At 39.5% G+C, this 27,159-nt stretch overlaps 1 protein-coding gene across 1 annotated transcript in view; it reads right to left on the reverse strand.

The window, feature by feature from the left end:
* Nucleotides 1–310: 310 nt before the first annotated feature.
* Nucleotides 311–27,159, reverse strand: part of LOC126094855 (arylsulfatase B-like) — a 137,753-nt gene continuing 110,904 nt past the window's right edge. The window contains exons 7-9 of the mRNA XM_049909483.1: nucleotides 21,395–21,530; nucleotides 20,833–21,275; nucleotides 311–1,734 (exon numbers count right to left, since the gene is read on the reverse strand). Coding sequence (XP_049765440.1) covers nucleotides 1,561–1,734; nucleotides 20,833–21,275; nucleotides 21,395–21,530 — 753 coding nt within the window. The 3' untranslated portion in view covers nucleotides 311–1,560. The remainder of the gene's footprint in view (nucleotides 1,735–20,832; nucleotides 21,276–21,394; nucleotides 21,531–27,159) is intronic.

Here is a 27,159-nt window from a genome sequence, read left to right on the forward strand (position 1 = left end):
TTACTGTGATATATTTGCCCTACTCTAATCTTTGGGTAGTAGAGTCTAACAGGGGCCATAGTGCTGAGTAGTGGTTGCTTGCATGCCTAGAAAAGTGATACGTTTATGGGAATGATAGAACAAGGCTGCATGATGAGTGGATTGAATACTGGACAGAATAGCAGAAAGAATAAGTGTATGTAGGTGATAACGTGTTTTGAGCATTTGGTGCATGGTTCTTGGCACTAGTGGTCATATAATTAGCTCCTTTTTTTTTTAAATATGAGAATGAGTACCATTAATGTATTAGAAAAGAATGTGTACATGTGTATTTAATTTGTAAAAAATGAGCAAGTTTCAGTTTACTAAACAGCATTCTGATATAACATTATACCTTTATAACAGGTAACCAGCAGGGTCCAGATTTATTATTCATACATTGCACTTTGGAGACCTCATATTCAAGCCACCATAACATTACTTGCATTCAGCTTTTGCAGGCAGTGTTGTCAGTGGCAAGAAGATGATAAAATGTGACAGAAAATCATCATACTTTTGTTAACAAAATTGATACTGACATATGTATGCAGAACATATTTATCTTTCTAATTGCTTACAAAGTGGAACACTAATGACACACAATATTCACTATCACTCCAGTATTTTCCTACATTAAATTACTAGGGACTGCATATTGTTTTCTTAGTTATGTAAGGCTGATAAGCAAACATCTTGCAGAAGCCTCATTGGGACCATCAAAATTCTCACATTTATGTACTAACAAATTTAATCCCTAATTATATTTGTAGTTAAAGTTATGAGTGAATTTGGGATGAACTGTGTAATTCATAAACACAATACTAGAAGTAAAGATACTTTCCAATTGGCTAGAGTTAAGAATGTAATTTAATATTTTAGTGCTAAAGTCTTTTAACAGTTTGCTGGCAGACATCAGGAGATTACACATTCCCAAATCTTTAAAACTAAATTAAAAATACATTTTAACAACTCTGACAATTTATCAAAATATTTGGATTTGGGAAGTAAATTACTGTTAACATTAATGTTCACATTATACAGAGTTTTACTAATGTATAGACAGCTGATAGTGTTCTGTGTAAAGTTACCCAAGTGCTTAGTTGGAAGTATTAGATAAGAACAGAAATGAGCAGTGTAAGAGGGAAAGCACTGGCTCTTTATAAAGTAGCTATTTTTTTTTTACTAATAGTAATCTGGACATAATTCCCATCATTATAAACAGGAGCAGATTAGCATTAGTTGCAATTGGTTATTAGTATAATTTCCATAAGTAGCCTGCAGTGACTGTGTCTATGAATTAATAATGCATATTTCCACATCCCTAAAGGTTCTCCTCTATGATTTATCAAATGTGACTGATGAGTTAATGTCACTGATAATCTCACAAAAAACTGTCAGATATTAAATTTTCTGGCAGAAGATGCTGTACCAAATGATCTTCATAGATCTACTGTACAAAACAATGTAACTCTGACACACGTTTATCTCACTTGGTTGTGGCTTTTCTATTGTCTTTCAACCAAAACCAATCTTCTTAGTAGCCTAATCAAGCCAAGGGTGCCAGGTGTTGTTGAATTGAGCAGGATCAGATGATATATCAACAGGACAGTTTGTTTGTGGGACTAGTCTTGACCTAAATTTATTGAGCTCCAGAATGAGTGATGAAACTATTGTTGGGTTGCTGCTAGCAATGTCCTCCACTTCACATGGGTCTTCCTGCAATAACATTAAGACCTAATTAGGAATAATACATTAAATATTACATGAATTGCAAATATTTAAGATATATTTAACTAAATATCTTATCACTGTAGAAACAACACATTTTATTTTGTGAAGAAGACTCACTGAGTTGAGAACTATTTTTATTTGAAATTTTATTATTTGATATTAAAAGTAGTGAAACCAATTTTAGTGGCACACCAATGAATCTCAGATAGCATTAGGTTCCAGTTATGTAAACAGCACACAAAAGACCTTTTTTTTCTGTTTTACAGTCCAATGTTTGAGACATGCAGTATCTGCTGAAACTGGTCCCATAATATAACACATAAATAAGTATAGGAACATTTAGACAAAATCGTGCAAATAAACAAAGTATACTCCAAAGCTTCTTTTCTTGGACATTTATTTTGTGAAATCCAGTATTACTGCCCATTCCTGAGAGGTAAAGGGGCATAACCCCGGGTTCTGAAATTTCAACTGAAGACCATGTTTTTTGCACTGAGAACTGCTTTCTTTGTGGAAGAAGAATGGCAATCGTGCTCTAGCAAATGGCAGATTTAAATAGGTTTGAATGGACATACAACTTGTTAGCACCCATTTGTTAATAAAGAAAACAGCATACTAAATGATAGCAGTCAGATAGCAGAATTATTTAATAATCACTTCTTTGAAATAGCTCATAAAATTGGCAAGGATAAAGGAATAGAATATATGCAAGAAGCAATGCTGCTTACATACAGTCAAATAAAAATTACTACAGGCTCTGCCAAAAAACTCTCAAAGAGCTGACAATATCTCAAGTACAGCATCAAAATGCTGTTCTTCACATTTATACAGTGTATTCAGTCACATATGCAACACAACAAAATCACAGGGAATATTTTCAGACTCACTGAAATATGCTATTGTCAGGATCCTTTACAAGAGTGTTGTAATACAGATATTAATAATTACTGATCAGTCATTAGTTACCTCCTCCTTGACACTACTGGGGAAAAAATTTGTATGTAAGAACCAAGCAAAAATCATTCCCTTTGTTGATGATGTAGTTATTATAGTAAGTCTTCAGAGTAACTTCAACACTTTTGAATATAAATAATATTTTCTTGAAAATTAGTAACTGATTCTCTGCAAATGGACTGTCAACAAATTTAGATAGAACACAATACATGGAGTTCAGTACTGCACAAGGTCTGACCACACAATTAGGAGTAATGTATAAGGATATTTCAATGACTTAAATAGAGTATTTTAAATTCTTAGGTGTTTATATTAACAAGCACCTGAACTGGAAATCACATGTTACAGATCATCTTAAACACCTAAGCTCCACGAATTTTGCATTACACATAATTTCAGATTTTAGAAATGAAAATGTAAAAAAGCTTCCTATTTTCATTCACTAATGTCTTGTAGTATCATTTTATGAGGTAACTCATCACTGTGGGAAAAAATTGATAGTTGCACAAAAGGGTGTAATAAGGATAATGCAGTGTTCACTCCAGAACTCTTATCGACAGCTCCTTAAATAATTGGGAATACCAACAACAACCTCAGATAAAAGGTGTAAATGATTAATGGAAAATCTCATATAAAGATATGAAACAAATACTAACAAAGAGACAGAGGGGCTGGCCAGGACTTACCTCAGCTCAGTACAGCCGATAGATACACAAAAAACAGACCGAAAATTTACATTCCTAGCTTTCGGAACTTTGTTCCTTCATCAGGGAGGAGAGAGGGGAAAAAAAGGGAAGAAGGCAAAGTGGATTCACTTACTCACAACTCAGGTTACGAAGCAACAGGGAAAGGAAAACAGGGAGGGTAGCAAGGATGAAGGCATGGTTGTCAGACGGAAGCCAAAGATATTCTACTGTAAGTACTGTGCCAGCTTCAAACCAAAGAGGATGCATACAGAAGTAAAGAGGTATATAGTATAAAGATAAACACAACTATGGAGGATGAAAAGATGTGTGAATGGCTAAAGAGGAAAGGGAAAGAGATGAAGACTGAAAACTAAGTGAGAGTGAGGTTGTTTAACGTAGGTTCAGTCCAGGGGGATGTCGGGATGGAAGGATGTGTTGGAGTGCAAGTTTGCATCTCCGCAGATCCGAGGGACTGGTGTTGGGTGGGAGAAGCCAAATGGCACATACAGTGTAGCAGGTTCCTAGGTCCCTAGAATTATGCTGGAGGGCATGCTCTGCTACTAGGTATTGGACATCTCCTAGGCGGACAGTTCGTCTGTGTCCGTTCATGTGCTCAGTCAGTTTAGTTGTTGTCAAACCGATGTAAAAGGCTGTGCAGTGCAGGCATGTCAGCTGATAAATGACATGTGTAGTTTCACATGTGGCCCTGCCTTGAATTGTGTATGTTTTACCAGTAGCGGGGCTGGAGTAGGTGGTTGTGGGGGGATGCATGGGGCAGGTTTTGCAGCGGGGTCGGTTACAGGGGTAGGAACCGCTGGGTAGAGAAGGTAGTCTGGGAATATTGTAGGGTTTGACAAGGATGTTACGGAGGTTAGGGGGGCGACGAAAGGCAACTCTGGGTGTTGTGGGGAGAATTTTGTTAAGGGATGATCTCATTTCAGGGGTTGATTTGAGAAAGTCATATCCCTGGTGGAGTAATTTGTTGATGTATTCGAGGCCAGGATAATACTGGGTGACAAGGGGGATGCTTCTGAGTGGTCTGGGGGCAGGAACATTGTTGTTGGCCGGGGAGGAATATATTGCTCAGGAGATCTGTTTGTGGACAAAGTCTGCACGATAGTTGTGGGAGAGGAAAGCACTGGTCAGGTTATTGGTGTAATTGTTGAGGGATTCGTCACTGGAGCAGATACATTTGCCACGAATACCTAGGCTGTAGTAAGGGAGCGTTTGATGTGGAATGGATGGCAGCTATCAAAGTGAAGGTACTGTTGTTTGTTTGTGGGTTTGATATGGACAGAGGTGTGGATGTGAGCTTCAACAATATGAAGGTCACCATTCAGGAAGCTGGCTTGGGTTTTGGAGAAGGACCAGGTGAAATTCAGATTCGAAAAGGAGTTGAGGTTATGGAGGAAATTAAGGAGTGTTTCTTCACCATGAGTCCAGACCACAAAGATGTCATCTATGAACCCATACCAGGCCAGGGGAAGCAGCTGTTGGGTCTTCAGGAAAGCCTCCTCCATGTGGCCCATGAAGAGGTTGGCATAGGACGGAGCCATCCTGGTTCCCATGGCCGTTCCCCTGATTTGTTTGTAGGTCTGGCCTTCAAAAGTGAAGTAATTATGGGTGAGGATGAAGTTGGTAAGTGTGATAAAGAACGAGGTTTTTGGAAGATCTTCGGGTGAGCATTGGGAGAGGTAGTGCTCAAAGGCAGAGAGACCATGGGTATGTGGGATGTTTGTGTAAAGGGATGTAGCATCTATGGTGACAAGAAAGGTTTCAGGTGGGAGAGGAGTGGGAATGGATTTGAGGCGTTCTAGGGAGTGGTTTGTGTCTTTGATGTAGGATGGGAGTCTGTGGGTGATAGGTTGGAGGTGTTGGTCTACCAGAGCTGAGATACGTTATGTTGGGGCTTTGAAGCCTGCTACAATGGGACGGCCAGGATGGTTCTCTTTGTACTGAGCTGAGGTAAGTACTGGCCAGCCCCTCTATCTCTTTTTTAGTATTTGTTTCACATCTTTATATGAGATTTTCCATCAATCATTTAGATCACCTATATGGTCCACATCCTTCATTGTTTTGTCCCTTTTGTTAGTTATCACTTACATCTGTCATCTAAACACTATGTACATAAATAAATATTTTCGTCACCAACTGTGCTAGTTTCATTTTCCTCCTATTATCTTGTTCCGTTTATAGTCCACTTCTCTTTATTTATTTATTTAACATTCCATAGTTTTAACGTTCGTTATTCGCTGTTTTCCAGCCAACAGTCACTGCCAACAATCTCTTCCACACCTACCAGTATCATCCACTTCCGTCGATTTCGTGTTGCTGGCGTTATTTTTGTGCCAATGGCTATCTTTCTCCGCCACTGGAATTTTTTTTTGGGACATTTCTGCGCCACCCGCGAACTTTTTTGCGGCACGCGCGATTTTTTTTGCGGCACGCGCGATCTTTTTTGCGGCACGCGCGATCTTTTTTCGCCACTCGGTATCTTTGTTTTTGAGCAACGTGTGTTCTTTTTCCCTGATCTGGACACACTTGCTTGGTCTGGTCAACTTTTTCCGTATTTTTCTTATTTAGTGGTCTTCCTTTGGTATTGAACATTACCAATACAATTTCTTTCTTCCTTTCTCATCCTTCCCTCCGTGTTTTATTCCTTCTTATGATTACTATTTTAACTTTAGTTATTTAATTTCCCTACCCACCAGTAATAATAATAATAATAATAATAATAATAATAATAATAATTTTATTGTCATTCGGCCATTACAGCAATAGACAACGTCAAATACATGCTAAAATACAATTAATAGTTTGAAAGAAACAACAGGTTTCTTGTTAACATTGTAGTATTATATTACAATTGATAAATTCTCTTATGTCATAGAATGGGTGGAGGACTAGCCAGTCATGAATTGTTTGTTTGAATAGTTGTTCAGGTAATTCTTGAACAGATTGAGGAAGATTATTAAATAATTTGTACCCCATGATTTCGTAGCTGTTGAGTGACTTTGACAATCTGTGGTAAGGAATATAGAGGCATCTATTCCTTCTTGTATTGTGGCTGTGTACATTTTCTCTGGTTTTTGTTTCTGGTAATTTCTTCTTCATATAAATTAGAACATAGTATATGTACAAGTTTATAACAGTCATGATTTGAGAACAACGGTTTACAGTGTGCCTTATATGCAGAACCAGTAATTATCCTAATAGCTTTTTTTTGCAGTATTAATATGTCATGTACACAGCTAGAGTTCCCCCACAAAATAATTCCATATGTTATTATACTTTGAAAGAATGAAAAATAGGATGTTCTAACATATTTTTCAGGAACACAATCCATAAGTCGCCTTAACAGGTAAATAACTCTTGACAATTTACCACTAATATATTGTACATGTTGACCCCAAGATAATTTATCATCAATGTATACCCCCAAAAATTTGACATAACTTGGATGATCTGACAGAAGCTTGTCTCTAAGACTACAGACCATCTGCTGTGTTTTGTTTTCATTCAGCAGGAATCCATTTGCCTTGAACCAATAGGATGCTTGGTCAATTGTCTTTTCTGCACAAGTTTTAAGACTATTGAAATCCTCACTAGCATGAAGAAATGTTGTATCATCTGCATACAACACAGTGGTGGACTTGATAAACGACAGCAGATCATTTATCATTATCAGGAACAAAAAGGGGCCCAGCACAGATCCCTGCGGAACACCTACCTTGACTTGCTCTATACTCGACATTTCTCTCCCTACACAAACAACTTGCTTACGATTCTGAAGATATGATTTTATTAATTTAAGGCTGTTGTGTCTAATGCCATAGAATTCCAGTTTTTCTAGGAGTGGCTTATGCTTTACACAGTCAAAAGCTTTGCTTAGATCACAAAATGTGAGTTGAGCATAGCCCTTATCCTCAAACACTTGATGTAAGTATTTGACTACAAAGTCTATAGCATCCACAGTAGACAACTTTTTCCTAAAACCATACTGAGATTCACAAATTATTCCTAATTTTTCAAAATAGACAGATAGCTGTTGGTAAATTACACATTCCAGATTACCCACTATGTACCCGAATCCTATACCACATTGTTTACATTCATTCTGCAAACATGCATTCACCGTAGCCAAACTGCAATCCCACATACTTTTCCTCCGGTCCTGCCTAACCTTTGGAATTACCCCTACAGGACTTACCTTAAAAGTTCCCGTCTCTGGGTGCAATTCCTCCTTCCTCCAGTCTCTCCTGGACTTCCAGAACCTTCAATCCTTAGCCCTTACCCAACTTGTCCTGAATCTCTACACTACTTCATGTAACCATCACTCCCAACAGCTCCTATCTCTCTTCAAAGTCCTCCACCTCTCAAACCCTTGCTTGGAGAACACACTCAGGAACATCATCCTAGAAGCCAGCTGTAAACTTGATTTCCATGCCACACACCACCTGAAGAAACTATCCACAGTGCTAGTGCAACACCTAAGAAGTGGGGTCCCTCTCCCTATCCCTCACAAACACCAACCACAACAGAACCTTCAACAAACCCCCCTCATAGCCAACAAACCTAGCCTAGCCACCCTACTCAATCTCCCAATCCCAGCACATACCCCACACAGACCAAATCTCAACTATAACCACAGTCAAATGCCACATATCACCAGTCCCAATTCAGTTCTGAACCTCTCATCCAGATCCCTCTCTCCTCCAGAGACATCTGTTCTATCAAAAGGCTTAACCTTTAGTCCCACGCCTAAATTCAACCGCACTGACCTGGTTCAAGATCTCCTCTCATTCACCCGGAACCTCAACTGGAAATATCACTTCACTACGCAAACACAGCCCCCAAATACTAGACCCAGTGTTGAACCCTGTCTAGAACAGTTCCGACTGCCTTCTCAAAGGGATCCTCCTCCCCTCCCCCAAAACCATCCCTTGCAGATATTTCAGGAATTCCTCACATCCAGTGTTGCCTCCCAGTCCTTCTTGAAGAACATCCCGACAACCCCCAACATCACCCCAGCTGAATCCTGTGCCATTACGGAGCTGAAAACAGACCGCTCTATTGTCATCCTCTTGGCGGATAAAGGCTCCACAACTGTGCTACTTGACTGTGTGGAGTATGTGGCAGAAGGACTGTGTAAACTCTCCGACACCTCAACCTACAAAGCTATTACCCAGGATCCCATTTCCTCCATCCAGACTGAGCTGCACAAAACACTAAAAATCCAAGGTCCCTCACAAGGCCTGACAACGGCTTTCATAGACCTACTCACTCCACCAAGCCACGTACCCCTACTTTCTACCTATTACCCAAAATCCATATAGAGAACCAACCTGGTCGTCCCATTGTAGCAGGCTTCAAAGCCCCAACAGAACGTATCTCAGCTCTGGTAGACGAACACCTCCAACCTATCACCCGCAAACTCTCATCCTACATCAAAGACACAAACCACTTCCTAGAACGCCTCAAATCCATTCCCACTCCTCTCCCACCTGAAACCTTTCTTGTCACCATAGATGCTACATCCCTTTACACAAACATCCCACATACCCATGGTCTCTCTGCCCTTGAGCACTACCTCTCCCAATGCCCACCCGAAGATCTTCCAAGAACCTCATTCCTTATCACACTTACCAACTTCATCCTCACCCATAATTACTTCACTTTTTGAAGGCCAGACCTACAAACAAATCAGGGGAATGGTCATGGGAACCAGGATGGCTCCATCCTATGCCAACCTCTTCATGGGCCACATGGAGGAGGCTTTCCTGAAGACCCAACAGCTACTTCCCATGGCCTGGTATGGGTTCATAAATGACATCTTTGTGGTCTGGACTCATGGTGAAGAAACACTCCTTAATTTCCTCCATAACCTCAACTCCTTTTCGAATCTGAATTTCACCTGGTCCTTCTCCAAAACCCAAGCCAGCTTCCTGAATGGTGACCTTCATCTTGTTGAAGCTTACATCCACACCTCTGTCCATATCAAACCCACAAACAAACAACAGTATCTTCACTTTGATAGCTGCCATCCATTTCACATCAAATGCTCCCTTCCCTACAGCCTAGGTATTCGTGGCAAACGTATCTGCTCCAGTGACGAATCCCTCAACAATTACACCAATAACCTGACCAGTGCTTTCCTCTCCCGCAACTATCCTGCAGACCTTGTCCACAAACAGATCTCCCGAGCAATACATTCCTCCCCGGCCAACAACAATGTTCCTGCCCCCAGACCACACAGAAGCATCCCCCTTGTCACCCAATATTATCCTGGCCTCGAATACATCAACAAATTACTCTGCCAGGGATATGACTTTCTCAAGTCAACCCCTGAAATGAGATCATCCCTTAACAAAATTCTCCCCACAACACCCAGAGTTGCCTTTCGTCGCCCCCCTAACCTCCGTAACATCCTTGTCAAACCCTACAATATTCCCAGACTACCTTCTCTACCCAGCGGTTCCTACCCCTGTAACCGACCCCGCTGCAAAACCTGCCCCATGCATCCCCTCACAACCACCTACTCCAGCCCCGCTACTGGTAAAACATACACAATTCAAGGCAGGGCCACATGTGAAACTACACATGTCATTTATTAGCTGACATGCCTGCCCTGCACAGCCTTTTACATCGGTATGATAACAACTAAACTGGCTGAGCGCGTGAACGGACACAGACGAACTGTCCGCCTAGGAGATGTCCAATACCTAGTAGCAGAGCATGCCCTCCAGCATAATTCTAGGGACCTAGGAACCTGCTACACTGTATGTGCCATTTGGCTTCTCCCACCCAACACCAGTCCCTCGGATCTGCGGAGATGCAAACTTGCACTCCAACACATCCTTCCATCCCGACATCCCCCTGGACTGAACCTACGTTAAACAACCTCACTCTCACTTAGTTTTCAGTCTTCTCCTCTTTCCCTTTCCTCTTTAGCCATACACGCATCTTTTCATCCTCCATAGTTGTGTTTATCTTTATACTATATACCTCTTTACTTCTGTATGCATCCTCATTGGTTTGAAGTTGGCACAGTACTTACAGTAGAATATCTTTGGCTTCCGTCTGACAACCATGCCTTCGTCCTTGCTACCCTCCCTGTTTTCCTTTCCCTGTTGCTTCATAACCTGGGTTGTGAGTAAGTGAATCCACTTTGCCTTCTTCCCTTTTTTTCCCCTCTCTCCTCCCTGATGAAGGAACAAAGTTCCGAAAGCTAGGAATGTAAATTTTCGGGTCTGTTTTTTGTGTATCTATTGGCTGTACTGAGCTGAGGTAAGTACTGGCCAGCCCCTCTATCTCTTTGTTAGTATTAGTTTCAGATAAAAGATGCTCTTTTATGAAGTTAGTTATCAACAGTCAGTCATAGCTGACAATAGTAACATTCATAAATGTGATAACTTGTGCATCTCACACAGCCAGCCTGATATTTATTTTGAATTTTTTATTTTAATGTTATATGGTAACATTCAAGTACAGTTCATTGTGGTCTACATAGCAAGCAAGATCATCACTTCACCAAAGGTTGTTTGTTCCTGTGGAATGTGGTCTGCTGCTAGCCTTCCCACTAGGTACCCAATGAGGGTAGCTAATATGTAGCTAGGGGAAACCATGTGAATAACTATTGGCCACTGCTGTAGAGAATTGGCTCCAAACCACAAGTTCTCTAGTCCCAGCTTCCAGCTAGCAATGATGTGGTTCCTTTCTTATACCTACTTTTAGACTTTATTCTGACATAAAAGTAATTTCAGCCAATGGCCTGTGAAAACTGAGAGCCTCTGAAACTGACCTGAGTGTGCCCTTCTGTATTCTGTACATTGAATACATTGGTTTTATTAATGTTTAACCAACACATTCATTTACAAATTCCTTCACATTGTAACGTTAGTGTTACACTGTTGCTATTTTGTAAGGAATATGAAACAGTTATTTAATTCAAATTGCAATCTAATAAAGCTTCATGTGTAATTTTGTTTTACATGTATAATTTTTTGTAACTTATAACCACAGTACATACATGTATTGAAGTAAAAAATTTGAATTTAGATTATTTATATAATTTTATACTTGAATGATATTAGTCAAAATACATTTCGAAAATATTCCATTTTTTTTTGTATGTAATTAATTAATTTGGAAATTTTTGGTGTTAGAATTACATTTGCATCCATCACTATTTTTACTATTGAAACACCTGTAAAATAAAAAAAAAGAATTTGCACTAGGAACGAGTAGAGAAATGCTCCTATCAGAGAAAAAAAAAAGTGAATATGTTCCTGTATAAAAGTCTCTGACTGAAAAGTCGTGTAACAGCTGCCTCATTCCATCTCTCTCACCATCTTTAAAAATTCGCCCAAAAATTTTGACATGGAAGGATATTCACACTCTTTTTAATATGCAATTCACTTTCACTCCCACAAGCTCCCCCAATGGTAACTTTCTCACACCCACTAGTCTATTGCTGTAAGTCGCTCACACTCATCCACTTCCACTTGTCTACTCTTACTCACTCTTTCAGCCCAACTCATTGTCATTGTCTCTATATGTCTCTCAAACTGTCACATCTCCTGTCTCACAGCCACAGTCTGTCCTACTACTACTACTACTACTACTACTACTACTACTTCTGTCTCCGCTCACTGCCACTGTCTCTCTCTTTCTACACTTATCTGGTTTAATCCTTCCCACTGGTAAGTCTCTTCTCACTGTCACTACCCATCTCTTCCTCGCTGTCAGTGTCACAGACCCATATTATCACTGGCTCTCATCCAATCCTACTTCCTCCTTCCCTTTATTTCTCTCCAAATGCCAGTGTCTCCTTCACTCTTTTCCTATTACTCTTGTCACTGTCAACTTTGTTCCATTGCCACTGTCTCCCTATCTTTCTCTCACACTGCCATTGTCTCCTTCACTCTTTCTATACAACAGCCACTATTTACTATTTTTTCCATCTTTTTACCACTGTCACTGCCTCCATCTCTCTCAGCATAAAAAAGGGTGAATATGTTCACATTCCAATATTTTTTAGAAAATTTTAAAGGTGCTGAAGAAGGCAGAATTATGCAGGTGTTGCCTCATTTTTCAGTCAGAGTCTTGTAAAGGATAGAACAGAACCGTACAGGTTAGCTACAGAGCTGAAACTGAGCACTTTCACCCATGTATTTAATAACAAATTTTCCCAGTGCACTTTTTGCTTAAGAGACTAGGCTCACACTCAGGAAGAATGTGATTAAAATCCCTGTCCAGCCATCCATATTTTAATTTTCTGTGGTTTCCCAAAAACCAACTAAGCACAATGCTGTGATGGTTCCCTTGAGGAGGACAGTCAATTTCCTTCCCCTTCCACCTCATACCTAGAATGGAGATCTGCCTGTAATGTCCTCATCATTGATGGGACTTAAAGACCTACCCGCCAACCATAATGCAACTTTGTGGCAACATACACAGACAGAAAACTAAAGTATTACAATATGAACACTTACCAAACTGATAACCCAGTATTTTCATGCTTATGGATTATGTTGATTAACCCTCACGCAAGGTTATTTTCAGCTTTAAAAAATTCCAGTCCTACAGATAGAGAATGGTGTGAGTACTTTATACGTACCGGTGTGTCTAACATTACTGGATGTTTTCTGGTGGAGATTGCAACACAGCATGCCCAGATGAGATGTGCAGGTAGCTTATCACCATCTTTCAGACTCTGAACATTGGGTAGTGGGACATGGAAGCATCATACTGATAGGACCCTTGTATATTTGGCTGCAGTGCAATGACTGCATAATGAGTGGGGATGAGATGGACTCAGGACAAAAGTATGCTAGGACAAATAAGCTCAGGCACTTCCAAATGGACTACACCAAAAGAAGATCACAGGATTGTTCAACTGGATCTGACAAAAAGACAGATGGCAACATTTGAAATCTGGCCAGAAGCTATAGGCAGAGTGTCATCACAAACCGCCTGGCACACACAACTGGAAGCTGGGTTGAGACCTTGTCATTTACCACTGAGACCATCTCAGAGACATGACACACAGCCAGAATCAACTGGCACACTGAGTGACATTCTGTGATGTTCAGTGACAATTCTTGCATCACTCACTACCTCAAAATCTAAGAGGCAGGAGGGGGACTACTGCAATATGAAATTCTTCCCTCCTTAGAACATGTCCTACCCACCAATCCCTTCTTGTAGTGAAGGTGTGCCACAAATTTCTCTTCTCCCTGATTCTATTCAATGCCTCCTCGTTAGTTATGTGATCTACCCATCTAATCTTCAGCATTCTTCTGTAACACCATATTTCAAAAACTTCTATTCTCTTCTTGTCCAAACTATTTATCGTCCACGTTTCACTTCCATACATGACCACACCCCATACAAATACTTTCAGAAATGACTTCCTGACACTTAAATCTATACTTAATGTTAACAAATTTCTCTTCTTCAGAAACGCTTTCCTTTCCATTGCCAGGCTACATTTTATATCCTCTCTACTTCGACCATCATCAGTTATTTTGCTCCCCAAATAGCAAAACTCATTTACTACTTTAAGCATCTAATTTCCTAATCTAATACGCTCAGCATCACCTGATTTAATTAGACTACATTCTATTATTCTCATTTTGCTTTTGTTGATGTTCATCTTATATCCTCCTTTCAAGACACTGTCGATTCCGTTCAGCTGCTCTTCCAGGTCCTTTGCTGTCTCTGACAGAATTACAATGTCATCAGCGAACCTCAAAGTTTTTATTTCTTCTCCACAGATTTTAATTCCTACTCCAAATTTTTCTTTTGTTTCCTTTACTGATTGCTCAATATACAGATTGAATAACATCGGGGATAGGCTACAAGCCTTTCTCACTCCATTCCCAACCCCTCCTTCCCATTCATGCCCCGCAGCTCTTATAACTGCCATCTGGTTTCTGTACAAATTGTAAATAGCCTTTCGCTCCATGTATTTTACCCCTGCCACCTTCAGAATTTGAAAAAGAGTATTCCAGTCAACATTGTCAAAAGCTTTCTCTAAGTCTACAAATGCTAGAAACGTAGGTTTGCTTTTCTTTAATCTATCTTCTAAGATAAGTCGTTGGGTCAGTATTGCCTCACGTGTCCCAGTATTTTTACAGAATCCAAGCTGATCTTCCCTGAGGTCGGCTTCTACCAGTTTTTCCATTCATCTGTAAAGAATCACGTAAATATTTTGCAGCCATGGCTTATTAAACTGATAGTTCGGTAATTTTCACGTCTGTCAATGCCTGCTTTCTTTGGGACTGGAATTGTATTATGTACTTATTATTCATGATACGTAACTAATTCTCTTTTACTAGGGAGGTATCTATGGTCATTTCTTTCTGCCAACACTTCAACACTTGACAAAAATGTGACACTGCATTATCATCAAATAAATTTGTAGAGCGCATAGTCGTTGCTTTATTGGGGAGATTATTTTCAATGTAGATGCAACCGATTTCCATACTTTCAGCATTTCTGTTGTTGCTGCAGAAGACCGCTGCTTTGCTGTTACCTCCTCCACCTCCTTCTCCTCCTCCTTCTCTTACTCTGAACTCCTCTTCATACCTTCCTGCTGTGAGACTCACTGCAACTCCATAAGCTCTTCAGTGGTCTTATTTTGGCTGTGGTCTTCCACAAGCCCATCAAAATTATTGTTATCCACTTCTAGTCTCATGCTCTTGGCCAAAAACACAATCTTATTGACTACAGGCTCCACAGTTGACTCAACTGCCTCAGAGTCACATTCGACAATGCACTCTGGCCAAAGCTTTTTCCAATCAGAAGTGAGAGTTCTCTTGGTAGCCCCCCTCCATGGCTTTTGGATCATCTTGACACAGGCATAATGTTGAAGTGATTATTTCCAAAATTCTCAGAGAGTTAGATTGGTAGCTTCAGTAAACTCAAAGCAATGCTCGAAGAGTGCTTTAATGCAGAGCTTCTTAAAGTTGGAAATCATCTGCTGGTTCATAAGCTGGAGTAACGGAGTGGTGTTGTGAGCCAGAAATTGGATCTTGATGAAGCGAAATTCTTCAAGGACAGTCAGATTTTTTCACAAAAGGACCAAACACTTCATTAATCCAATCACAAAAAAGGTCATGTGTCATCCAAGCTTTGTTGTTGGACCTCCACATCACATTTAACCTGCTCTTCTGGGCTTTACCCTTTGGGAAGGCTCATGGAGTTTCTGAATGGTAAACAAGCAGTTGTTTATTTTTCAAATCACTGTTTGCATTTGCACAGAATACCAGCGTAAGACAGTCTTTCATTGGACTGTGACCAGGCAATGCATTCGCCTCTGCTGTTATAAGGTATGCTTCAGCATCTTTTTCCACAATAGACCTGTTTTGTCACAGTTAAAAATCTGTTGCAGAAGATAACCCTCAGAATCTAAGAGCATCTTGAAGTTGCTCATGGGTTCTCCGCCAGTTGTTCTCTTAAACTTCTTGAACCACCGACAGCTTCCCTCAAGCACTTCTTCAGCTGCTGATGATCTTAGCATCTTCTTAATGAGGTCGGTGAAAATCATTCTCACCTTCTCACAAATGATGTTCTCGTTAATAGTGTCACCTTGCAATTGATTTTCATTTATACATATAAGGAGCAACTTTTAGATAATCCAGAATATGAAACGGTTTTTAGATCCTCTTGTCACTCTGTTTGAAGCATCTATACCCTCTACTTTGTCGTTGTTCTTGAAGATAGTGCAAACAGCTGATGTAGACTGACTGTATGTGTGTGCTAAATTAGCAACGCTCACACTAGGTAAACGTTTTTCAATGATTTTACGTTTCATTTCTAAGGTAATTTTCTTTCTCTTATGGTCATCTTCTTGTGGCTTTATCTTTGGGCACATTTCTATGAAGGTTATTAAAATTTGCACAGATAGAAATATTGTGTGAACACAAGTTTAGAAAAATGTGTGATCACTAGCTGCACTAAGACGGTAGCAGAAAGAGCGCTAAACCCATATTGCAATACGTACTACAGACACTGCTCATATGCCACTGCAAACAATGACAGGTGTTCATATTGTTAAATGTTTCCCCTGTCGCACGTGAATGGCTGGTGACATCACACTAAATCATCATAATTTGCTGTGTGAAACATAACTCATTAAGTGATTTTTTTTTCTTCCCATAATGCAAACTGCCCTTTATAGGAGATGCTCATTAAGTGAGGTTCCACTGTGTATTGCAGGGGGAGTTCCCACCTGTGAAATTCAGAAAAGCTGGTGTTGGTGGGAAGAACCCAGATGATACAGGCTGTGAAGCAGTCATTGAAATGAAGAATGTTGTGTTGTGTGGCATGCTCAGCAGTGGGATGGTCCAGCTGTTTCTTGGCTACAGTTTGTTGGTAGCCACTCATGTGGACAAGACAGGTTGTTGGTTGTCACTACATAGAATGCAGCACAGTGGTTGCAGGTTAGCTTGTAATCACAAGACTGTTTTCACAGGTAGCCCTGCCTTTGATAGGATAGCTGATGCTCTTGGCTGGACTAGAGTAGGCGGTGGTGGGAGGATATATGGGACAGGTCTTGCATCTAGGTCTAATGCAGGGATATGAGCCAGGAGGCAAGGAAATGTGAGCAGGGACTGTGTAGGGATGGACAAGGATATTGTGAAGGTTCAGTGGGCATGGGGGAAAAGGTGTTGAGTTTCTGGAAGAATGTGGATAGGGTGTCATCACCCTTGATCCAGATCACGGAGATGTCATCAGTGAATCTGAAAGAGATGAGGAGTTTGAGATTCTGGGTGTTTAAGAAGAATTTCTCTAAATGGCCCATGAATAGGTTGACATTGGATGGTGCCATTAGGGTGCCCATAGCTGTACTCCAGATTTGTTTGTAGGTAATGCCTTCAAAGGAGAAGATAATTGTGGATGAGGATGTAGTTGGTCATGGTGACTACGAAGGAGGTTGTACGTTTGGAATCCATTAGCCATTGGGGAAAGTAGTGTTCAATATGGTAAGCCCATGGGCATTAGGGATTAGGGATGGTACTGTAAAGGAAGGTGGCATCAATAGTGATTAACAGGGCACCATGTGGTGGGTGTGTGAATACCCAAGAGACCAAACTACTCAGGTGATTGATCCCTAGACTTATACACTACTTAAACTAACTTATGCTAAGAACACCACACACACCCATGCCCGAGGGAGGACTCGAACCTCTGTCAGGAAGGGCCATGCTTTCCATGACATGACACCTCAAACCGTGCCACTCCGCACAGTTCACAATTTGGTACAGGAACAGGAACTGTGGAGGGTCAGTGTAGGAAATGGTTGGTATCTTTTGTATAGGAGGGTAGGTTGTGGGTAATAGGTGCTGAATGTGTTGGTGTATGAGAGCAGAGATTATCTCGGGGGAGGGGGAGGGGGAGGGGGGGAGGGCACAGTAGCCAGCCACAATGGGTTGTGGGTTGTCCTGGGTGGTTGGACTTAGGGACTTTAGGAAGCATGTAGAAGGTAGGAATGTGGGGAGTGGTAGGGGTGAAGAGAAAGATGGGCTACAGGGAGAGGTTCTGGGATGGGGCGAAGGATTTTGAGGAGAGACTGAGGATCCTGCTGGATCTCTGCATTTGGGTCACTGTGGCAGAGTTTATAGGTGGATGAGTGGTTCTGCCAGGTAATCCTTGCTGTTCAAAACAATAGTGGTGGAATGTTTGTCAGCAGATAGGATTATAAGGATGGGATCAGTTTTTAGATGGTAGATTGTAGTTCTTTCTTTGGATGTAAGGTATTTTGCATGTTGAGGGATTTGAGGAATGATGTTGGGACAAAGTTTGAAGTTAAGAAAGTCTAGAAAATTAACAGGACCAGAGGTTGTGGTCAGGTGTGTGTGAGTTGCATTTGTGTGTGTGTGTGTGTGTGTGTGTGTGTGTGGGTGTGTGTGTATTTTGTTCATTTCTGATGAAGGCCTTGTTAGCTGAAAGCTCACTTCCTGACAGTCGTTCTGTCATGCCTATCTGTGACTCAGAATCTCTGCTAAGTAGTGAGTTGAAACTATCCTTTTCATAATGTAGTTACATTCCATCCTGGATTTTTTACTGTTTTACAAATAAGATCAAATATCTTATAGTTAAAAGTACAATTTCTCCTTCCCTGTTCTGTCAAAAGTTTCCGTGAAGGAATGGTAGATCTAGTAAACTGGAATGGTTTGTGCCTTATCCATGGCTATATTATGCAGAAAAGGAGGACAGTGTTCTATGTTATGACTGCATTAGATCAATCCATGAAGTGAACAATAGAAGACCAGTTTTACATAAAGGTCTCTGTAATTGAAAAAAATCCACAGAAAATTTCAGAATAGATGAGAAGAATCTAATGACAGTCCATTCAGTTATTCAGCAACATGAACATAGCACACCTGTCATCTCCCAAGTCATGCAACAACTTATGGCCATCCAGAGAAAGCTAGAATTGCTTTACTAGTAACTATAAGTTAAGTCAGATTTCTGTGTCAAACATAAAACCCAGTGAGGGTTCATGAAATGTCCACTGGAATCTTCATAATAATTCCTAATGAAAGGAAAACAGTGTTCAGACCTGAAGATCTTGCTTAGGTGCCATGACATTGAGTTGGCCCCAGTGATACAAAATGAAATTCTCAAAATTATGGCTCACATGATCCAGCAATACAGTGTGCAGCAAATGAAAAATTCTCCATTTTACAGAATTATGACATGTTCAACAATGGACATGGATACCCTGGAGCAGTTCATTCATCATGTATGTTGTGTCATCCACTCTTTGTGTATGTTGTGTCAACTCTAAGATGGTCAAAATAAAAGAACTTTTTCTATATTTGTACTATCCACCAGACTCCACAGCAGAAACAACTGTAACTACTGTTACAGACATCTTTCTAAGACTCTCACTGGGAATAGAGTTTCTACACACCTACTGTGTTGATGGTGCAACTAATACATCTGGACGGATCAAGGGTGTGAAGGGAATTCTTCTTGAAGACCAGCCAAAGAGCTGTTACAGACACTGCAATATTCATTCCACAACAGGAAGTTTCAAGAAACTGTGATCCATTGTGCAATGTCCTGGTAAGTGTGAAACACATCTCAAATATAATTCTAAGATCCACAAAAAGGAAAAATATGTCTGCAGATATTATGCTACCATATGGTGTCAAGGAGATGATACCAAATCTGAAAGTTCAATGGCTGATACCACTGCATTTGATCAGGTTGCCAGTAAGGGTTAAATCTTTGAAATGTTCTATTAAAAACTATGACTGGATCCAGAAATCAGTGAGTGGAGTATTGAGCACACAGAGTTCAAATAAAAATGTTGGGTTATGTGATGTAGTTCAAAAGGTTTGAGAGTATTTTTAAATTACAGTGACTACTGAATTGTTGGATAATGTGAAGAACTGGACAGATCTTTATAGAAAGCAAATTTTAGTGCAGCCAGAAAGAAACATCATGTAGATGTTCTAAAAGCAGCTCTTGTGACCCTTAGATCAGTGGAAGCAGATGATAGAGAAAGCCAAAGATTATTCTGAGCACCTAAAACTTAAATACTCGAATATCTCATAGCTAAGAGAAGATACCTGAGACACATTCTTGAAGAACTGACTCATGAATGTAGATTTAAAAAATTTGAAATTCTTGATCTCTTTCTGTATAATATTTATCAAAGTTTTATCCAAGAGAATCTAAAATGACTATCCCATCTTGAAAAGATAATTTTTATATCCTCCCAAACAAATCCTCCATCTACTCTATGTTTGGAAGAGTTGCTTAAAATACATACAGAATACTTTAACCTGGACAGGCTTTATGCACAGCTCAAAATGATGCCAAACCTTATGACTGGTACATATATCACCAAGTAATGTATCCTCTGCTTGAAGACAGTTTACTGTTGAACATGGTAGGGTTATAAACTGCTTCAAGAAGTTTGTTACGTCATAAATCTGATTATGACATTTCTAGTACTTACAACATCCTGTGAGAGGTCGTTCATCACTTTTTGGCAAATTAAAAGCTGCCTCAGACCAACAGTCACACAGCAGGGACTCACTCATCTACTCCTCCTTCATGTTCATCAAGACAGAGCTGGGAAAATTAATCTTATGGATGTCTTAAAGAATTTGTTTCCAAAACTGTTAAAGGAGAGTGGTGGTTGGAAATTGTATGTACAATTTTTGGAGTGTAAAAATAAGCAAAATAAATGTCTTCTCCTTTTGCAACAAAACTATGTATTTTCTACACTCCATTAAGAAGCAATGTGCAGTGTTTGTCAAATAGTAACAACAACAACAACAACAAACACACACACACACACACACACACACACACACACACACACACAAACAAACAAAAAACAAAATAGCTGGTACAGCACAACAACTTCCAGATCTAGATAAAACTTAGAAATGTGTAATAATAACATAATACTCACAAAAATATTGAAGAGACAGTAGTTACTAGAACATAATGGTGTTCCTGTAAGATTTGTAGGCAAAAAAGACATTTCTTTTAGGCAATTAATAGTTGCCTGGGAGCGTACTGTTAATGCTTGGGCCTTCGTTGTCGGTCCAGATATTCCAGCTGATGCTAAAGCATGTGCAGCAGATCCTGATAAGGCATTTGCAATAGAGTCCGCTCCATTGGGCTGTTGACTTGTTTGTTCCGAGTGACTGTCATATTGACCATTATGAAATGATCCACGTGTAAGCTTCCAGCGGCCATGAATAATTGCTTCAAGTCCTAAAATTTCATCTATGTTGAGCAGCATCCCAACACGTGGTGGGGGCCCTTTGGGAATGTGTGTACTATTGCTAGCTCCTAGCCATGGCCAAAGATTCACCCCATCCACTGGCCCCAAATCTGACAAATTGCCTCCTGTCAATGAAATGTTATTTTTTGTGAGAAAGAATGACAGTTGTACACTTACAGTAAGAACAAAAATATTTGTTAGTAACACTAAAAATTCTAAATGAAAAATCTGTTCCAATACATACCTGCAGCACTGTAAAGTGTTGGCAACCAGTCTGTAATGTGAACAAAGATGTCACTAACTCTGCCCGCTTGTCTTAGTTTAGAAGTCCACAGAGCTGCAACAGTTCTTACACCACCCTCAAACAGAGTGAATTTTGCCTGAAAATGTGTCAATAATTTTATTATTTATAATGAAATAACAATAATTGTAAAAACAATCTTTGCAAAACTAAATCAAAATAGTCATAGAAAAAACACCAGTAAAGTAACCATTCTTTACCATCTAGAATACACTGTTTTTTGTTTTGGATAATACAGAATGACAGGAAGAGGAAGTTATGTGGTGGATGCATTTGTTGCTTAGAACGAATACATTTTTTACAGAGAAACACATTAGTTAGTTAGAAGAAACAAATGATATTGCAGGTACAGATTCCCCTTGCCAGCCTGCAAATTCAGGCAGCTAGTGGTCATCTGAATGTTCGTGTTATTTTCAGAAGAACTGAATACTATGCAGTAAGTTAACTGGGAACTGAGAGGATAGCTGTAAGATTCAGAGAGAGCTCACATTGGAGCTATCCAAGTTTGTGCTATTGGAAGATGGGAGTACATCAAGCATGACCTACACCTTAATCAGAATGGGACAGATAGATTAGCAGATTTGAGGGCTGAGAGAGTAGATATGCATAAGTGGGGTAGGACACAGTTGCATGACAGAATTCCCATAATTACCAATGTCAGAGGGGCTCCTTGTTTAGACTACCCTCCCCATCCAAAAAGGTAGAAATGGGAGAAGTTAAAATAACTGAATTTCCAAATACTACAGAAATAGAGAAATTTCAAAAGGTGTATTTTCAGACAGACTAAATTATGCCATTGTCAGACCCCTCTTTAAGGTAGGTAATAGGACAGATATTAATAACTATCAAACTGTTAGCCATAACTTCATTCTCAAAAATTTTGGTAAAGATCATGTATTTAAAAACGGCTGAGGATACAAAAAATATATGATCCTTAGTCAGCCACAATTTGTATTTCAGAAAGGCTTCTCCAGTGAACATGCCATTCCCCATTTCAGTTACAAGTATTAAAATATCTGATTGACAATATTTCATCTATTGTGACTTTTTGTGATCTATCTAAGGTAACTGAATGTACAAATCATAACATTCTTTTGGAGAAGCCTAAAGTTTTTTATGGTTTTTAAGGTATACTGAGTAAGTGGTTTATTTCATATTTAACTAATAGGAAGCAAAAGGTCTTGTTAGGATAACTTGTGGAACTCTCATCATGAATCTAATTCTGAATGGAGACATATTACTACCGTCATTCCACAGTGTTCAATTCTAGAACCTTTTCTGTTCTTGCTATATGTGAATGATGTTTAACTGATAAAGCAGAAACTGTGCCCTTTGCTGATGATGCAAGCATCATAGTCAAATACAACTGAGCTGCAACAACAAAATGAGCAACAACCGAAATATTTTAAGTGTTATTGATTGGTAAATGGCTATCACTTTAATAAAAACATAGAATTCAGTTCTGAACAGATCAAAGCAAAGGGGAAGGAAATATGTAAAATTGATTGATCAAAATTGTGGGATGTGCATACTGATCAGAACTGAAAATTACATATTACAGATCTTCTCAAATGCTTCAGTAACTTTGCTCTACATGTAATTGCTGATCTTGGTGATAAAAGCATCAGAAAATTAACTTATTTTGTATACTTTTATTCACTGATATCATATGCATTTTTTTATACACACAATCAAGTATTCATTGCACATAAATCTTTGAACTTCATGTAAGAACAGTTTAAAAAATAGGCATACTAACAACAGCGGACATTCGTTACACACCCTTTTCCAGCATGCCATCAAACTCTGCTTTTGTGACCATGAATCAGTCTGGCACTAACCTTCTCAGCCGCCGCAAGTCTGTCTGCTCAAGCATGCTCCTAATATAATGTACCGTGTTATGTGGCATCCCTTATATGTGTAACATGGTACCACCACTATCCTTCCACAACACCAAACTGTGTGTTTAGCCCATAGTGTTTCAGCCTAGGAAACCTGGGACCTTCTCCATCCTTCCTCGTCTGAGTCGTGCTAAGACTGATCTCAGTCCTTTTTTGACTAGGAACGTCTGCTCCTAATATACGCACAAATCACCACCTACACCTCTTACAAAAACCTAGATCAAACTCCACTTCATGATTTCCATATGTCAATACTGGTAAACTAATTGCTGCTGTGAGGCATATTGGTGAAGTTGCAGCTGCATCTCTGTATTCACAAAATGGTGATGTGCTGACATCTGACCCAGAGCAGATGAGGTAGTAATGATCTGATTTCACGTCCTTTACTTATAACTGCTGTAAAGGTTTTGGTAAGGTCATTAGATGACTCACCCTGTTGCATCCCTCACTGTACTAGCCTCTCTGTATAAGGCGCTCTTGCTGGTTCTCATGGCCCACTGCACTACTATCAACTGCTGATGCCATTTGGGTATATACATGATGACATACAACTCACAGTTCTTTCACCGATGCCATGTCTGGGCATTGTTCAGCCATTTATTAATAGCGTTACCACCTGCTTTTGCAATGTGTCATATCTGTTCTTTAAGGCAATGTATCCCCTTATTGACGTCCAATTGTTGCCCTTTTTGGATAGCTGCAATCTCTTGTGTAATGATTTCCTTGGTAACCATTGTTACACTGGCTGTGTGTGCACTATTATAATGTTGCATAAACTTTGTCTGCTATTGCAGTCCCTGACTTTACTGCCTCCAGCAGGTGTCCATCCAGATGTGCCACAGCATCACATCTGGTGATTCTGTTTCTTCTACAATGTCTTGTGAGTGCCATTAATATTCAGAGCATGTACTGTCTCCTATTTTCTCATTTTTCAGCACTTACTGTATTTGATGGTTTGCATACTCCATTGATTAACATCCTCTTTAAATTTGTATGTTGCTGATCTTGAGGAAATTGTAGTATTACAGCTGCATCTATAGCCACCTTAGCTTTTAGTCTTCTTCGCTCACTAAAATCGTGCTGTAGTGGGAAAACAGTAATGAATGCACATCATGTCTACTTTTATTCTTGTCGTAGATAGGGAGTCACTTTCTTGGGAAACTCTAAAACAGCTAATAGTACTTTTAAACTACAAAAAAGGGGTGCAAGCCTAGAGACTCTTGTACACCTCTGTTTAAGAAATCTGGCATTCCTCCATTGCGATGTGTATACATTGTGGAAACCCTTTTATTCTTTAAAATGAATGTATTAGGTAAGGACAGTAGACTGCAAAAAGACTGTGCTATACATGATCACTTTACCCGACAAAACAGAAACTTACATATAACCCAAGTCAGCACAGCTCTGTGCCAAAAAGATACTTTTCGCATGGGAGTTAAGCTTTATAACAAACTTCCTGAAAACATAAAAGCTATTACTGAGGTCAATACCTTTGGAAAATCTCTAAAGTCATATTTAAGGCATCACTACTTTTTACTCCACTGAAGAATATTTAAATTTAGGATGTGTGTTATATAAATACTTATGCATGAAGTGTACTATTGTAACCTTAAATAAGTACGCCAAGGTATGACTTTGAGCTGTATACTTATAACTTGACCTGTCCAATGTCTTATGCATAAGCTGCTTTGTAGATAACAGAAGCAATAAATACAATACAATTACAATACAATAGTCCATTCACTGCCACTGCAAATTGTGTGTGCTCATTGGTCATCTCGGTTTGTGCAAATGCTAGTGCAAGCATTGTGAACCGAAGTTCTGGTTTTTCAGGTAAGAACTGCTGCATTCGTACCTTCATCTGTGGTTTTCTGACTATAATTCTGCTGTTGGTTGCTGTAGATGGACTCATCAGTGAATGCCCTGTTCCTTTATAGCCAATTGGAGTTCTTTTTTCCACCTCTGTAAATCATCCTGTAGGTCCACTAGCTGCCTCTAGTCTGAAACCAACTCACCTCTTGTGCTGAAGATATTGTCCAACTTTGCATCCCTGCCTGTGTATTTTCATATTATTTTGGGATCGATCACTACTTTGAAGTACTCCTGTGTATTCACTACAAAATTAAATAGACCAAAGGCTATCAAAATGCTACATCAAAAAAATTTTATTTTCTTATTGATGCAATACCATGAACTGTTAAAAGAAAGAGTAATAACCTTTGAAGGAGTAAACAAACTGTCACTAGTCTGTTCCAAAGAACACACAAAAATACACTATGTGCAATTTATTCCTCTCACGAGCTAAATATTAAAGAGAGAGTGAGAGACAAACTATTGTGGATTTTGTGACAGATGTGTGTGTTTGTGATAGAAATACTCTGCAGACAAATCTTGTTTAGTTACGCTCAACAATGCAGCAACCTCTATAACATCTTACATTTGAATTATCTTTCTACTAGGTTTAATGAACAGCTAGATCAATTAGTGGCACAGTGTAGGTTGGTGTAGCCACATGGTCAGGAACAGTTATATATGACTTAGTGGTAAGCTATCCCTTTCCTTTCCGGCGGGGTCAGGGATTTTCACCTGCCTCGAGATGACTGGGTGTTTGTGTTGTCCTCATCATTTCATCCTCATCCAGGAAAGTGGCGAAATTGGACTGAGCAAAGATTGGGTAATTGTACGGGCGCTGATAACCACGCAGTTGAGCGCCCCACAAACCAAACATCATCATCATCTCATCCCTTTCCTTAATTCTAATACCTTCAAACTGATACAGTCAAAAGGGGGGGGGGGGTTAGGATTACATACTCTGAGGAGCATTTACTAAGTTGACATTTGACGTACAGTGAAGACAACTACTATGAGAATAAGTTAATGAATACCACACTTGAGGTGAAGGTGAGGAGGGGAGCTAGCTTTACATTTCCAGGTGTTTCTCTCAGAGTTTCAAGCATTCCTATTAATCTTTAATCTTGTCCATGCATTTAAATAAATGACATAATTCTTCTTCATAGTTTCATTCCATTTTTTCTGTCGTTCTAGCCTGATAAGGATCCCAGATATATATAATCCTCAGGATGGCTCCAATAATAGTCTCTTCTTTCCCAGGTAAACTTACACCATGCCAAATTAACTACAAAAACCAGTAACAGCCTCCATCCCCCCATCACCAATTCTTTACATAATCAAACACCCATGTAGAAACAGTTTAAGAAATCTACTTACTTTAAATGAGTTAATGTGTTAAATATGAAAGGTTAAGTATGTAAAACATTTACGGTTGAAAGCACAGAACCTACGTTATCTTTATTTAATTAATTTCAGATTATTCACCCACAAACTAGTAAAAAATCAAAAACAAAACAAAATTTCTGAATAGATTTAGTAGTAAAGAAGTAATAAATTAAAACATCATACTTTATGCTAAAGTTTTACAGCCTGAATAGCAAAAATGTAGTAAGCAATAAACTTTTTTCCTTTTATCATTTTGTGAAGGGTGTCCAGCAAGCAATCGTCATGAGTGCCCAAGGGAAGTGTGACAGGACTGCTGCTGTTCTCTATATACACAAACGATTTGGTGGACATGGTGGGCAACAATCTGTGCTTGTTTGCTGATATGTGGCGGCAGATGATGAGGTGTTGAAGTTGAGTCACTGTAGGAAGATACACGACGATTTAGACAAAATGTCTAATTGGCGCAATGAATGTTCTCTCCTGGGACCCTGAGGCCAAGATTAAGTTTATAATATACCCTGTGAGTGTGGAAGCAATTATATAGGTCAGACGATTCGTACCGTTTCCGAT

Source organism: Schistocerca cancellata, chromosome 1 (genome assembly GCF_023864275.1).
Source record: "Schistocerca cancellata isolate TAMUIC-IGC-003103 chromosome 1, iqSchCanc2.1, whole genome shotgun sequence".
Taxonomy (NCBI): domain Eukaryota; kingdom Metazoa; phylum Arthropoda; class Insecta; order Orthoptera; family Acrididae; genus Schistocerca; species Schistocerca cancellata.